The sequence below is a fragment of the Stegostoma tigrinum genome, chromosome 29 (assembly GCF_030684315.1).
Source record: "Stegostoma tigrinum isolate sSteTig4 chromosome 29, sSteTig4.hap1, whole genome shotgun sequence".
Lineage (NCBI taxonomy): Eukaryota > Metazoa > Chordata > Chondrichthyes > Orectolobiformes > Stegostomatidae > Stegostoma > Stegostoma tigrinum.
Window position 1 is genome coordinate 21,277,409 of NC_081382.1, and position 17,036 is coordinate 21,294,444.

Consider the following 17,036-nt stretch of genomic DNA (forward strand, 5'->3'; position numbering starts at 1 on the left):
TCTGGACTGACGAGTGGCAAGTAACATTCATGCCACACAAATGTGAGACTATGACCGTTACCAGTAAGAGACAATCTAACCACTGCCCCATTGCATTCAGCAATGTTTCCATCAATAAATCCCCCACTATCGCCATCCTGGGTGTTATCATTGATCTGAAACTCAACTGGACTCATCACATAAATGCAGTGGCTACAAGAGCAGGTCAGAGGCTAGGAATACTACAGCATATAACTCACCTGACTCCCCTAAGTCTGTCCACCATGTACAAAGCGTAAGTCAGATTTGTGATGGATTGCTCTGCACTTGCCTGGATGAGTGCAGCCTCAACAACATTCAAGAATCCAGGACAAATCAGCCTGATTTGCACAACATCCACAAGCATTTGCTGCCTTCCCCCCACCACTGGTCTGAAGAAGCAGTGTGTACTATCTACAAGATGCACTGCAGAATTTCATCAAAAATCCTCAGACTGCTTCTTCCAAACCCATGAGCACTTCCATCTAGAATTGCAAGGTCAGCAAATATATGGAAAGACTACCACCATCAAGTTCCCCTCAAAGCCACTCACCATTTTGACTTGGAAATATATCGTCATTCCTGCACTGTCGCTGGGTCAGAATCCTGGAATTCTCTCCCAAATGGCATTGATGGCCAACCCACAGGTGAACTGCAGTGATTCAAGAAGGGAGCTCACCACCACTGTTTCAAGGGCAACTAGGAACAGGCAATAAATGCTGGCAAGCCAGCAACACCCACAACCCACAAATTGAATAAGTTTTTAAAAAAAAGTCATTGAGCATGTTATAGCCAAGTAAATATAGCAACAAATCACTAAGATAAATGACTAAACAGAATCCCTATGACATGTAAGTATGTGAGCCTTGTGTAGGTATCGGGAAACTCAGAGTTGAAAAGACATTTAGAACAGCTGTGAAATACGAAGAACAAAACCAATCTGATCTGAAGGAAGTTTTGGAGAACTTACCATAAATTGTACTACATCAACTGTTTTTAATGATAAAATCTGTGTTGGGCCTAATCTGTATCCACTTTGATGCCACTCCAGTACCAGTACTAATATTGCCTTACAATTGTACAATTCCATATAGCTTTATTTCGTCCTCGGAATGAAATTGATGTTAAAAATCTGAAGTCTTATAGCTGTTGTTGGAAATGGCCCTTTAAATATACAATAAGATGCACACACAGTTTTCTTTTATACAGCATCTGTCTTCACGCTAAACTTTTCGGAGTGGGTATTTATCAATTGATAGTGGGAATTCACCAATTCAGATGGTGAAACTTACAAATGAGAGTGTTACTGCACTAATTTCCTTAAGGTTTGGGAGAATTTTTATCAATACAAATTGCTGTTGTTTGTATAATGATTTATTTTCATTTCCAGTGAATAGCTCAGTCCTTGAAAAAGAGCGCCAACTCATTGCTGAAAAGTTGCTCAAAGTAATGTGTTCTGATCTGAATGCATTGACTGTGGTAAACGGAAAAGACTTTGTCAAACTTGCTCAGACACTTGTTGATGTTGGTGCACGTTATGGATCCTTTCCTGTAGCTGAGATCCTCGGGGATATGAATACACTTGCTCTGAAACATCTGCCCAGAATGTACAACCAGGTGAAAGTAAAAGTCACATGTGCGCTTGGAAGCAATGCATGCTGGGGAATAGGTGTCACCTGTCATTGTCAAAATGTTGGCTCGGAGTCGTACTACATTCTAACAGCACATCAGGTAGAGGGATTGCACATGAAGAGATATGTGCTCGGCTTTAAAGAAGTAGATGGCAAAGAAACTGGTGAGCAGGTTCACCAGTGGGTATTAAATGTCCTTTCAGAATTTGTCATGTCAGAGATGCGAACCATTTACGTCACAGATAGCAAAGTCAGCTCAGCTACACTGTTGAAAGCTGGAATGTGCCTGCGATGTTCAGCTTGTGCATTAAATTCAACAGTAAGGAGTGTGCTTAATGAAAGGACATTACAAGCACAAAACCTGCCAGAAGTTACTGAACTTGTGAGTAACTGCATACAGTTAATGAGCTCTCTTGAACAAGACACCATCAGTCCAGAGTTATCCAGCCTTCTTGAAGCACAGCAGGTTCCTGGTTGCTGGAATTCTGTTGCAGATTCTCTCCTACTTGTACATGAGAAGTATGAACAGTTACGAGAATTAATCAGCGGAAGGAAGGAACTCAAGCACCTCCAAAATTGCAATAAAAGTTTGTTGAGCAACCTCACAGCCATTTTGGCTCCTGTAAAGCAGGCTGTAATAGAGCTGAGTTGTGAAAATAGACCAACATTACAGCTTGTGCTCCCCACCTATATAAAATTAGAGAAACTTTTCACTTCCAAAGCTAATGACGCTGGCACTGTAAGTAAACTGTGCCATCTTTTTCTGGAGTCTTTAAAGGAGAACTTTAAAGTGGAGACTGCTCATAAAGTTGCAATGGTCCTTGATCCACATCTGAAACATTTGAGGTCAGTGCCACACTACCAACAAGAGGAAGTAATCAATCGAGTTTGTGAGATGATTTCAGATATTGGACAGTCATGTGAAGATACCATTGAATTCCAGCCTGCAAGAAAGAAAGTGTGTGGAATTAATGAAAACCTGAAAACACCACCAAAGAAAGAGGTGAGCCAAGATGAGCGAAAAGATGAAGTATTTCAATATTTAAAGGAACCTGTGCCCAATAAAACTGTAGATCTGTTCAATTACTGGTCAAATGCCACTCAAAAGCATCCTAAGTTAGCCAAACTTGCCTTTTGGCTTTTGGCTGTGCCAGCTGTTGGTGCAAGAAGTGATTGTATGCATAATTTTGGTGAGACATTTTCAGGAAAGCGAAAAGGGCAGCTGACACCTGAGGTTGTAAACAAACTAATGTTTTTGAGATCAAACTTGCAGTAGCTGCCTCTCTGTCTGACCTATTGGTGCTCTCAAGCGGAACTAAACCCAGGTGGTGAAGTCAGTTTTATTACATATAACTTTTTCTTACTGTGATAATTTTTGTCTTATTTCTGTGGTTGGGCCACTTCATTTGTTAAAATGTACTAGATGAGCGGCCCTGATGACTTGCTGAGTTTATTCAGTGAGTGGCTGGACCATGCAGACCAGGAATGGCCCAGATTTGATCCCTTGTTTGTGCTGAGGTAATTAGAGAAGAGCTGCAACTGCTTTTGTGGCCATGTTACTATTAATCTAAATAAATAGTTAAAGCATACTGATCATAGAATATGTGTTCCTGAACTAAAGATTTAAGTTGTGCTGGTTGCACAGTTTGCAACAAATTGGTTAATCCTACATTTTAATTGAAGCCATTCAGCCAAGATTGGAGCATGCATCAGGCTACAGGAAAGCTGTGGCTTGTCCATTTTGTGCTTCCAGCAAACACCAGGGTCAAATCTGCGTGATCTCTGTCTTTGTTACTGTTGTCTCTGGCTATACCATAATTTGTGTGTACCAAATGCACAAAAATGAAAGTAGTTCTTAACTGTTAAAAATGGAATGGTTAAAGAGAAATGAAAACATTGATTTCCAGCCAAAGTTTGAGTCCTCCATGGTTCTGCACTCAACCTGTGTTCTCCTGGTTTGTTTTGATGGTCATCTTTAATATAGGCAATTGTCCAAAATTACAATGTGAGCAGATGGTGCTGTTGTATATTATTTGCCAAAATCAATGGAGATATTATCTTCTACATTTGAGATACATCTATTGTTTCAGAAATGGTTATCTGACAGTCGTTTGTTCAATTTAAAGTCATATTCTGAGTATGAAGTTCCCAGGCAATGAAATTTGATGTCCAAATTAGTTGAACTTGAAAAATGAATTTTAAATATTTATCTAGATGAAAATCTGACTTTCAGATATCTGCTGAATGTATTGAAGAAAAATATTGCACCAAAGTAGCTTCTTTTGACACCTATGAGGGACATTGAAAATACTGAACACTTGTTTGATTTTAACTGGTCTTCTCTTCAACTAACAAAGCCATATACTAAAAACCAAATATTAACTTACAACAATCCAAAAATACATAGCATGACAGTACTGTCATAAAAGTGACTTAAGACTTTAAACATGAAACACAACAAATGACCAAAAACAAAACACGGTATGAGCATCTCCTTTCCCAGACCCATTTTTTGTGCAATGTAACTAACACTTGAACCTAGGTAGAAGGTAGTATCAAAACCAATAGAAACTAACAGAAGGACCACCATATATCAAGTATTTCTGGGTATTTCCCTACAAAATTCACTATGAAGCAAGAAAAGTACAGTTGCATTCCATAATTTACAAGATGGTTCTCTGCCCCCCAGGAGCTACTTGAGAACTCATGAGAAGTCAGTGTTATTCCAAGGCTTTTCATCCTTTCAGTGAGGCTTGGTCCTTCTTACAGTGCTGCATTACTGCTCTTGCAAAGGTTCGTACAAGTTAATGTTAATATGACAAAGGATTCCTTCAATATTACCCAGCAGGAGATGGGTCAGCAGATATGTCATTGCAGATAGAAGTCTCTATTCGACAATGTCTGTATTCAAGCATACTTTCTAAAACATTTTGAACCTCGGATATCCTACCAAATACAGGAGAGCACCCATGGACTAATTGTGTTCATGATGAAAATATCAGGTTATTGAACCAAGTGTTCAATGGTGTCCAGTAGATTCTGAGAGTAATTTTGAAAAGTTTTCTTAATATATGGATCTATCCAGCATAATATACAGCCTGCTATTTCATGTATTCCTCAAATGAAAGTTGTACAACAAAATCCTTTTTCCGAGTTGTTCCATGACCTTTTGCTGTTGTGCAGATTGTGTCAAAACTTTTTAAAAGCAAAGAAAGGCACAAATACTTTACTATTTGACAATGTTTCAAGCTGGAAGATATGTAAAATTTTGTTTTTAATACAAGGACACTGTGTAGTCACATTAGAACTCTATAAATAGGAAGTTTATATTTAAAATGGATTTGTTCAAACGAGTACCATTTACTTTAGTAAATTGTTATTAATCTGTGCAGCCAATCTTTAAAACAACCAAGGTTCATGTTCATCTGTATATATGAATTAAACTAAAATGGCAACATGTTGAACTGAAATTAATTGTCTTGTTTAAGCACATTTACAAAATGAGAGATCTGCCACTTTTCCCTTTAGATTTGAACCCCTAAATATTACGTCAAAGAATGCACCCGTTTAATCTTTTGAGGTCATGCAGGTTCCCTATACAGCATCTGGTCAGTTCCATTCCTCTGCTATCTTGGTGCCCTGCATGTTTGTTTTCCACAGGTGTGTATAAGATTACTCACCTTCTGCTCCAGGTCATTAGCACTCCCTCCCACCAAACTTATGTCCAAATCCTTAATGTATCATGCCTCGATATTGTACAAGCAACTGCTGGAAACTGCTTTTCCTACCTTATCCAAATCTGTTGTCATTTTGCCCATCATTATTAAATCTCTTCCTCCTCCTTCCCCCCGCCCCTGCCCAGCTCATTTGTTTCAAGAACTACAGTTTTTAGAAGGCAGCCTAATCCCTCATCTCTGGAGTACTTCTACTTTTCAGGTTGAATATATGGTGCAGTTTCAAAGTTTGAAACAAGCTCTGTTCATTAAGTGTTCTCAGCAAATTAATCAGAGAGACAAACTATTTACTTTTAGGGGAAATAATATATTCAAATTTGAAACCTTCTCCCACTGCTTGCAAAGTCTTTTGGGTAATATGATTTTCATAGCAGATTCCACCTGTTCGTATGTGTATACATTTAAAAAATTTTTAAAAACATAGTTAAAGATGAAAATTGGAAAAGAAAATCAACACAGTAACTTAAGCAGGTTAAATGCTTTCTACTCCACCTCTATCGTGTTAAAATTAGTAAGTATTTGTGTTCAAGATCCAGAGTAAGCATTCCAAATAGCTTTCATTTTCTTGACCAGTGGATATTTTTCTTGCTACAGTGCTGTTCAGAAACCAGGAAGAACATTTCTGACCAGCTAGTGTTTTCTGTGCTGTGACAATGTATTTTGTTCTTTAAAATGGAACAACCTATTTCTACAGTGGTTTGCAAAGGTATAATATGAAATGAAAATCACACATCATGAGTATTAAATAATCTTCCTTTTAATAAAGGTCTCTGATTAAAAGTAAATTGTTGTTCCAGATCTTGACATGCGTGGAGCCACGTTTTATTGTAATGGATGAATGCTGTGTTAGCTGAACACTTTGGTTGGCAACTTCCATTCTGACTTGAATTGATCTGGTTGGCCTGGCATTAGTGCTGAGAGGCCCTACATGTGCTTGAGGTATTGGTTTATCAGAATTGTGGCTCACACAAGTGGGTCTTTTTCAGTTCAGCCCTAAACTGCTATTAATATTAAGAAAAATCCCTATCTTCAGTACCTATTAGATAAGATGTCTCTGTCAAAATCATAGCTTTTATTTTAGCTTATTTTATTTCCTCTGTTAGTGAATACAGTAGAAGAATTTACCAGTTGCTGAATTAAAACCTATTTTTCTCGTACTTTATTAATACTGGGATAACAACTATATTCTAGACCCCTTAGCCCTCCAGAAGATGTTGCAAAATCCAGTGATTCCATTTAGCTGGACCTTACGCAAGCTTCAACAACTGAAAATCCAGTTTTTTTCTCCTTCAGGAATCATCAGATTTTCAGTCATTGTTGTGATGCTACTTCCATTTATTCTCACTGTGCACTTTCCATTCAGAGCTGTCATATTTTCTTCTTGCCAATATGGTCATCAACAGTGGTTTGCAGTTTCTGAAGTTTATCCATAAAAACATTCCCAGCCTCAGGCTTTTATTTCTGGGTGTGTCCAGTATTCTATTTATCGCAATGACAACCAAAGCTACTTCAGCTCACATTCTCACATTATGCTTCTTGTCTGAACTCTGTTCCATTCTCTACTTTCTTCCATTCTCCTACTTTCTCCATCTTTATTGTATCTGTTCTGACATTGCAACCTTCCATACTAGCTAATATGCCTTTCTTCTGCCTCAACACAGAATCTCTCACACTGCTATGATGCTCAACTGTGTCTGTTTCATTTCATGCAGTTCTTCTGTCCCATTCCACTGTCTGCCATTACAGTGATAGGCTTGGCCTTGTTTGTCACCTTCTGCCCACAACAGCCTCTGTATTCAGTGGATCATTCTCTGCCACTTTTGCCATGACCACGATGGTGCTACTGTCAAACACTTTTTCCTTTTGCTTCATTTTCCAACATTCTGAAGGAACCATTCCCTTTTATCACCTTGGTCCACTCCTCAATCACCTATAATATTCTCTCCTTTTCCCACAGCATTTTCCATGCAAACTCTGGATTAATAGCACCTGACCTTTTACACCACTTTTTCTCAGCTGCCAAGGCCCCGAGCTCTTCTTCCAGATTGAAAATACAACCAAATCACTTTTAATTTATTGTACTGTATTCACTGCTCTCAGTGCAGCCTCCTTCACCCAGGGGAGTCAAAAAGCGGATTGGTAATTACTTTGTGAGCTACCTCTCTTTGTCCACAAGTGTGACCTCAAACATTGAGTTGACTATCCTTTAATTATCGAACTTGCTCCTATTCTGAGCTCTGTCTTTGGCCTCCACAGTGTACTGTTGAAAGTAATGTAAGCTTGAGGACTAGCACCTCACTTTTTGATTCGCAACATTACAATCTCCCAAACTGAGAATCAAGTTAAACAGCTCAAGCTCATTGCATCTGCCCTGATTCTTGTTTTCTTTTTTGTCGGCCGCTTTTTATTTTTCTTTTCTCTCTACATTTTTCTCTTCTTGTGATTTGTAACAGCAATTTTTAATAACTGTGCTTACATACATAAGAACAAGAAGCAGCAATAGGCGCCTCAGGCCCTTCGAACCTGTTTTGCCATCCAGTAAGACTATTGATGATCCGATTGTAACAACAAATCTATGTTCAAACCATCCTTGACAATCTTTTTAGCCCCATCACTTACTAGGAATCTATTAAATGATTCCGTTAAAAATATTTAAAGACTGTGCTTCCACTGCCTTTTGTGGAAGAGTTCCAAAGACTCACGAACCTCAGTGAAAATTTTGCCTGATCTCTGTTTTTAAATTCTGGTGTTCATTCACCACTATCTTTTTATTTCAGGTCTCAAACATCTTCAGCTTCTTATTTCGACTTGCATGTCTAATTCACTGCCACTTCTCTTTCAGGTATGTCTGCCGTGAAGTTCCACTTTTCCCTCTAATGAAATTTCTGTTTGAATCCAAGATAACAAAGTGTGGAGCTGGAGGAACACAGCAGGCCAAGCAGCATCTCAGGAGCACAAAAGCAGGTGTTTCGGACCTAGACCCTTTATCAGAGGTGAAGGGTCTCGGCCCGAAACGTCAGCTTTTGTGCTCCTGAGATGCTGCTTGGCCTGCTGTATTCATCCAGCTTCACACTTCGCGGATGCTGGAGAATCCAAGATAACAGTTCCCATTATCACTTTCTGATTGAATCTTACAGCTTTGTTCGCATTCGTTGTTTTCTATTTTCCTGTATTTGCCAAAACTCAGTTGAACAGCCATATCTACTGCCTCGCTGACTGTCTCCAGCTCCAACTTAACACACGTGGATTCCAACTGAAGTTTCAACCTTCGTGTTTTAAATCTGTATCCGGCAATACAAGTATCTCCTTAACATACAGTGCTGGTTGGATAACTGCATTCCTCAGCAGTATTCCATCTGGGCTGCACAGCCATACAGCCACTCGGAAGGTCTGTGTACATAGCACCAATGCATTGCTTCTACTTCCAGTAGCCACTGCTTTGCATGGGCAACAAGAAAGATAATAGAAAACATTGATCCTGGGATCCATGCTCAGTGCCATACATTGCCACATGCACCTTCTTGACCTCTCCATCTGAATTGCCTAAGGCTGTCTCAAAGTTTTGCTGTTTCGCAATTCCATTTCATTTTTGTTGCCTTAACAAAAACTTGATCTCTTCCTTTCATGTGTTAGGGTACATGTCAAACCTGCATATCCTTTTCTTGATAAAGCAGACTGCCCAATTTAGATATTAACCTAATAAACATTCTCTGAACTACTACCAATACATTTACATCCTTCCGAAAGCAAACTAGCAATACTGTAGAGTACTCAAGGTGCAATCTCACCAATGCTCTGCATAATTGAAGCATACTTCCCACTTTTGTATTCCATTGCCCTCACAATAAACAATAATATTCTAACTTTCCTAACTAATTGGCTACATTGTAGTCTTTGCAAAGCCTGAGAACATGCAGAACCATCTGTATCTCTAGCTCTGCAGTCATCCACCATTTAGATAACGTGCTTGTGCTGTCGCTGTTGTTTCATCCAAGTAGCTTTTATAAAATTATAAACAGTTGAGGTCCCAGCACAGATCTCTGGCACACCACTCATTAAATTGTGCTAACCCAAAGAGAGACTCATATATGTGTACACTGTTCTTCCAGATGGCCAACCAATCTTTTATCCTTGTAAATATTTTACTCCCCACACTGAGCTTTTATTTTCTATAATGTCTTTTTGTTGGAATGTGAAAATAACAGTTGAGACTGAAGTAGCTGTGCATCAGAATTGTCAGCTGTGCTCATGTCCTCAAGAATGCAAATAGGTTCCCCTTTACAGCAGTCTCTCTCTAATGTTAGCAAGTTTCTACTTATATATACGTTATCATGGTTATGTATCTTAGTGTGGAGAAATGTTTTGAAATGCTCACTATTTAGTGATTAATTCTTTACAGCATTGTATGAGTAAATATTCTATATTAGTGATCCTTTCATTGTTTTAATAGACTTCCACTCTTGTGCGAGTCCTTTCTCTAAATTCCCAATCATGCTTTGTAATTTTAAGCAGGCCTCAGCTTTGAGTTAGTTAAGCATTTCCCAATCCCTTTTGATGCCTACAGCCATGTGTCACCCTGATAATCCACATGGCTATTAATTTCGGTGTATATATATCTTGGTTCACCTTTGGCATTTTATTGAGTTAAGTGCCTTCTGAAATCTAATTGCTGTGCATCAACCGGTTCCCCTTTATCCACAGCAATGTATTTCTTCAAAGAACTCAAATGGATTTCATAAAACACTGTTTCCCTTTTGCAAAACCTTGTTGACTGTGTCTGATTACTTTGAACTTTTATTATGCCATACCATAATTCGCAAGTATTTGTTTTTCACAGTTTGTGCACGGCATATGTTTTACGAACCCGCTTGTAGCTTCCTACTTTCTGTCTTCCTCCCTTTTTGAATAAAGGCTTTACATTTGCTGTTTTCCAATCTAATCGGACTTTCCCTGAGTTGGAGTTTTGAAAACTTAGGCATCAGTGACCTTGTTAGCCATTTCTTTTAAGACCTTAAGATGAAACCCGTAAGAACTTATACAGATGCTCATCAATTTACTCAATAGCATTTCTTTGAAAATTGTCATTTTCCTGAATTCCCCACCCCTCCCATTTCCTGACTTATTGCTATTTCTGAGGTGTTACTTGTATCTTCCATTGTGAAGATTGTGAAAAATACCTGTGGTTTTATCTGTCTTTTATTTTTCATGACCAGTTCTCCCAACTCCTCAACATGACAGTGTTCTCTTTGTTAACTCTTAGGGGTTTTCTAGATTTCTTTTAGCTTTCTTTTGTAGCCCTCGCTATTTTTGGTATTCTGTCCGATCTTCCAGCATGCTACCTGTCTTTGTACCACTGCATATTTTTCTTTTTAGTTGGATATTATAACCTTTTTAGTTAACCACAGATGGTGGTTTTGCTCCTTCGAATTTTCTTTCTTGTTGGAATGTGTCAAATCTATATTCTGAAATATTCCTTCAGATATCCTCCACTGCATCTTTATTGACCTATCCTTTTAAACTAACTTGTTAGTTCACGTTAGCTAGCTCTTCTTTTATGCTCCACCTAGCCTGTGGTTACCGTTGAGAGATCTGTTTACCACGCTCATGAGTGACTTCTTGCCTTAATGCTTAACTTCACCCAAAATATTTCTACAACCTGGTTTCCTGAATCATTCCCCCCCCCCCACCATTGTGTTGATATCATCATAAACTAATGGAGCCACCCTTTACTTCTTTCTGTCTTTCTAATTATCGTGTGTCCTTTTAATTCAAGTACCAATCCATAACTATCCTGCAGCCATGACTTTCAAATGTTTGCTGGACCATATTTCTTAAAATTTCTATTTACACTCAGTTTGTCTGTTTAGTTTTAAATCATTTCTGTGTTCAAGCACCATGTCTTTCCTTTTATTCTTTTTAATATCCTGTACCGTCATCTGTTGATTTTACTTTAAGATCTGTACCCTTTATCCCTTCCTGTCACAGTCTGTTTATCATTGCCAACATTAATGCCTTTCCCTTCTGTCATTAACTTTACTCTTTGATCTAACACATTTTCCCATATTTGATCCCTTGCCCTCCCTATTCAATTTAAAATCCTCTGCACTTCCCTAGTTAAGTGACTGACAAGTACATGAGCCCCAGCATGGCTCCAGTGAAGTCCATCACAGTGTTACAGATCCTGCTTTCTCCAGTATTGATTTTTGACTTTGCTCAATGAGCCTCTTTATCATTTAATCATTCCTGCTTCTCTCCTGTCATCTTCCCTTTGTTGCTCCTCTTCCTCCACCTCCCCCCTCCCCAATTTGCACTTGCTTAAAACTACCATATCTGTTCTCTCAGTTCTGAATAAAGGCATTAACTTAAAATGTTAACTCCTGAGTTTCTCAAGGGAGACAGATACAATCAATCTATATGTAACTAAAGTCCTTCATTCCTGAAACTGTTCCTGTGTATCTTGTCTGCACTGTTTCAGCAAGAGTTGAGACCGTGTGTTTCATTCAAGCATATCAAGAGAATGCTTCATATTATAGTAGAATACACAACTAATTCCTTTAGTTCCAATCCTCAACACTGGCTGCAAAGATTATATCCACACTGAGGGAAAGATGCAAAAATTTAGGGTTACTTACTCCGGAAGACCATAAGATATGGGGGTAAATTTACGCCATTCTGCTGCTTGAGTCCATTTGATTGTGGCTAATGTGTTTCTCAACCCCAGTCTCCTGCTTTCTCCCGTAAGTCTTGATCCCCTTATTGATTAAGATCCTATCTATTTTTGTCTTAAAGACACTCAATAATTTGGGTTCCAAACCCTTCTGCAGCAATGAACTCCACAAATTTGGGGCAGCACATGGTTCAGCAGTAAGCACTGCTGCCTCACAGCACCAGGGATTGGAGTTCAATTCCAGCCTTGGGCAACTGTCTGTGTGGAGGTTGCACATTTCTCCCCATGTCTATGTGGGTTTCCTCCAGGTGCTTCAGTTTCCTGCCACAGTCCAGAGATGTGGTACGGTGAATCGTTTATGCTAAATTGCCCATTGTGTCCAGGGATGTGCAGGCTGCGTGGATTAGCAATGAGGAAATGAGAGGTATGGGAGATAGGGTAGGAGTTGGGTCTGAGTGGGATGCTCTTAGGACGGTTGATGTGGACTCGATGGGCTGAATAGCCTGCTCCCACACTGTTAGGGGGTTCTGTGATCTAAATTCCCCACCCTCCTGACTAAAGAAATTCTCGTCCGTTCTCAAGGGTTGTCCCTTCGTTCTGAGACTCTGCTGTCAGGTCCTGATCTCTCCCATTAGTGGAAACATAATCTTCAAATCCACTGTATCCAGGCCTCTCCATATTCTGTAAGTTTTAAAGAGATGCCCACCTCTGTGAGTAATGTGTCTTTCTTCTCTTGCTGTTCTCCTATAAGAATCACTCCTTGTATAATGGCAGTACTTGTTAAGAAATGGGAACGAGTAAGTTATTGACATCACTAATTTGAGCACTGTTGTTGAGGGAGAATAGTTGAGCTAAATTATGTATTTCCAGTGGAGAATTGGCCTCTGTAATGCTTCATGAATATACAAATAATCAAGTATTTGGAAGTAAAGATGATTGATCAAGTATGCTTTCTTTTAAGACCAACATTTGCAAGTCCTGTCACATTTCCGCATTAAACTTGAGTTAAGGATTCATGTTTACATCACCCTCCTATTGAAGGACACCTATCTTGGGTGATCTATTCAGCCATCTACTTAATTCCAGTTGTTACGCCCAATGCTAAATTAAATTTTTAAATGCACTTTGCCCTGGCCTCTAATTTGGATTCAGAGTCAAATGGAAAATCCTAGAAATTCCATGCATCTGCATCATTCTTTGTTTGTCTGTTCCCTTTCAATTTTTAGAAATCAGAAGTTTTTATGCAACAAAGCATCCCTAAGCTTTTTAATTTCACCTAGTATAACAAGTCTCATTAGAAGAACGTTTGTTTCCTTTTTTTTTCCCTGTGACAAAGGTCATGCCAGCGGAAGCAATACCTTCACAGATATTTTAATTTTCCTTCTCAGCAGCAAAGATGAAACGAGATGTCTGTGGCTTATCTTCAGTTATAGTGTGAACTTTCAGTCCGACATGTGCAAGAGTATTCCACGATTTCAGATTTCATAAGTGTGGATGTTCTATATCTGTTTAGGTGACTTCATTAAGTCTTCTGACGGAGAGCATCTCTGAATTCTTGTTATAGGTTTTTTATGTATTTATGTTTCTGTTCGCATGTTCTGTTTCCATCTTTTATTGACATCGGTCCTGTCACTGACATTTTTGCATATGATTGGGGTATAAGTCTACCTTTCTTGTGTGGTTTTTTTTCATGTGTACTTTTTCATGATTTTCATGTCTTTGTTTGGCATGGACTGTAGCAGTTCAAGATTTGGTCTCCATTACAGTCGCAAGGGCAATTAGAGATGGGCAGTGGAGATGAGCCCTGCGTGTTTCTTCTCTTTAAAGCCACAAATCTATCTGCCTCCACCATAATTTCCAGCAGTGAATTCTGGATTCTAACTGCTCTCTTTGCTCCAAATGAGTCTTCCAATTACTGCATTATGTACCTAGATCATTTATAGCCTTTTTGCAGGCTCCATGGTGTTAGAAACAGAGATAATTATTTCATCTGTTGATACTGATACTGTTTCTACTTTGGGCCAGCCTACAGTTAATTTCCCCTAATCTTTTCAGAACCTTTTAACTTTTTAGGTTAATGTTTTTAAAGTTGTAACTGATTAATTGTGATAATACACATTGCAAGATCTTGCAGGAAAATACGTAAAAAGCTTTATTTGTAGAAGCTTGTATATTAAGTACCTTAAGGTGTTTATTATGTTAGATGTATGTATGTCATAACACATGAGTTCAAAGTATTTTACCACTGGTTATAGTTTTTTTTTGAAAGAGCCATAAAATCGTTCCATTCAAATAGGGTCAATATGATGTCGCTGTTTCCGTAAATGTTCAAGATTCCATAACCTGAAATTCATCATGAGCTGAAAGCCTCTTTGATATCTTAAGGATGAGATTACCTGGAGAACAGCCCATATTACATTTTGGAAAACTGGTTAGATGGCTGCTGATTTTATTGAGACTTTTTTTAAATGTTTGGCTGTACCTAGAGTAACACCCACTCAGTGAAGGAAATCTACTTAGCTCTGTTGTGGAGTATTCTAAGGAGGATATGTCTGTAATGGTCAAGTGTTGTAGGTTCCCCTTGGAGAAAGATTTGCTATTGATTTGAAGTCACAATGTCAGTTGCAATCTTGTACAGTAGAATTTTCTCTGAAAATAATCAAATCCTTAATATTATGTAGATAGATATGCAAAAACGGAGTTGACTTCTGTTGTGTGACCCTCTTAAAGAACATGCACGTGTGTGCTTGTATTATTTGCACACTTGACACCAGGAGGCAACAATTATCTTAATTGAAAGGAATTACAAGAGCTGTACTCCTTTAAAATTTTACCTATTACAATTGTATGTCATTATCATAGCAAAACAGTTCAGAAAGATGCCTTTTGGTCACCTAAGAATTTTCAGGTACACTTTCTGTAAATACTGCCCATACACTGTAAATTGAGTTTTGGGAATCTTGAATTGTTTCAATCTTGTAAGCTATTCATTAATACCTGCTTTAGGAAGTTACTGTGCATTTGCTGTGCTATTAAAAAATAAACTGAGTTGAAGTGGTAGAATAAATTTTGGAAATACAGCAGTGAGTTGAGGAACAGAGCTGTGCTGGTACAATGATGTGTATATACCAGTTTCTCCACTGGAAGAGAAGTTAAGTTTGAGGTTGTTCTAAGTAAATCTTAAAGGTAGGTGTGAAAATTGTCCCACTATAGTACTGAATGAGTTATATTAGCAGAGACTCAAAATGGTAGTTACTGTAGTAAACAACAGGTAGATACAAAAAGAAGCTTCCTGAGAATACATTACATGAAAGCCTGCTGAATATTATTTTTTAAGCACTAATGTTCCAGAAACCTACTGTTAACCATTTCATATATGTTGTTAAATTTCAAGTTTCTACAGTGGACTCAAGACATGTCTCCTTTGTGCCATTCAGTTAAAGGTGCCATGTTTCCTGCCATGTTTCCTGTACTTTAAAGAAAATAGTATGGAATTCAAATTTAACATATTTAAATATTTAAACTGTTGTTACATAGGTATCATATTTAAAACTTAGGCAAAATTAAAATACACCTACTGTAGAGATAGCACCCAGATTTGTATATAGAATGCAAAATGTTCAGAATGTACTAAAAGACCATATGGGGTCTTTTATTGTGTTTATTTTTAAACAATGCATTTCATACAATTCATCTTCAAGTATAAAAATCTGTGTATTAGAGAATAGCATGCAAAAAATCAGTTACTTCTGTATTTGAAAAAGATTCTGGTCACGTGTGTTATTTGTTAAATTGCACTGTCAGAACTTAATTTGCTGTAACGGATTAATTTTAAAAATGCAGCAGACATTCAGTATCAGAAATGAAGATCTGAAACAGTATAAATCATACAGCTACTTTGTCAAATGTGGCATTTGATTTGTGCATATCTGGTAGAAATTGGACCCATTTGTTTGGTTCATGTTCTTTCACCAGGTCTCTAAGGTCTTTTCATTAAGACCAGCAACAATCCTTCAATTTTTAAAATACGTGATTGTTTAAACATCTCCATATGAAAGTTTCTATCACATGGTTGTATTTACAAACTTTGTGTTCAAACAACTAGGTTCAGTAACTGGTGTGATGTGAAGTTGGAGACCAGCACCAGAGTTTTTCAAATAAAAGCAGGTGTTGTCTTGTTGGCAGATCTCATCATTCATGTCTGATGGTTATTGCCTTATTTCTACTACTTTATCAATATGTTTGTGTAATAAATACTTCTAAAAACAGCTATTACAGAATCTTGTATCCTCCTTTCTGAGACATGCAATCAAGGTTTATGCAGTTGTAACCATGTTACCATATCCATTATGTTATTGATTTGATTGTCTTCATTTATTGGCTTTTTAAATTAAATTAATATTAATCAGTAATAAAGTTTAAGATTCACCTCTAACTAATCTCTTTCCTACTTAGATCTGTATTTGAATACAAATTAATGTAAAAATAACATGTAACTGTTAAAAGAATATATAACTTTTAAGTCCAAAGGTTACTTCAGAGCATTTTGAAAGACTAAAAATTTAGTCCATGGTGTATTGCTTACAGTTAGAGTATAGTTTTTATAATACAAAATATTACTTTTTTGAAATCAGCTTCTGCAATGTATAGATTTTAGTGTCTTGCTTTTGCCAAAAAGCTTATGAAATGTTATTGATGATCAATTTGTTAATATTTGTTTAAAATCAACCAGTTTGTACTAAAATAACATTTAAATGCCAAATAATTTTTTACTAAAATGATATTAGTGTTACCAACACCACAACATTGAGTGTAGTACATGAGATTCTCAATAGAAGAATTCTTGATGCAGTACATCCTTTCATGGCAAAGCACCAACTAAAGACTTGGTATTCTGTGCAGAAGCAGGCTGTAGGACTGGTGGTTAGCAAGTTGGTAAGCAAATTAGTTGGAATGTTAATAACACAGGCCTAGGATCTATGCCCT

The 17,036-nt window shown here is 37.7% G+C and overlaps 1 protein-coding gene across 9 annotated transcripts in view; it reads left to right on the forward strand.

The window, feature by feature from the left end:
• znf618 (zinc finger protein 618) overlaps window positions 1–17,036 on the forward strand; it is a 228,833-nt gene that overhangs the window by 108,457 nt on the left and 103,340 nt on the right. For 5 of the 9 annotated variants that reach the window (XM_048559195.2, XM_048559196.2, XM_048559197.2 and 2 more), the window contains one exon: window positions 1,409–8,320. In XM_048559195.2, the coding sequence (XP_048415152.1) occupies window positions 1,409–2,925 (1,517 nt within the window). In that variant the 3' untranslated portion in view covers window positions 2,926–8,320. Of the gene's footprint in view, window positions 1–1,408; window positions 8,321–17,036 lie in introns of those variants that run through there. The other 4 variants (XR_009442777.1, XR_009442776.1, XM_059638340.1 and 1 more) reach the window with 1 other exon arrangement.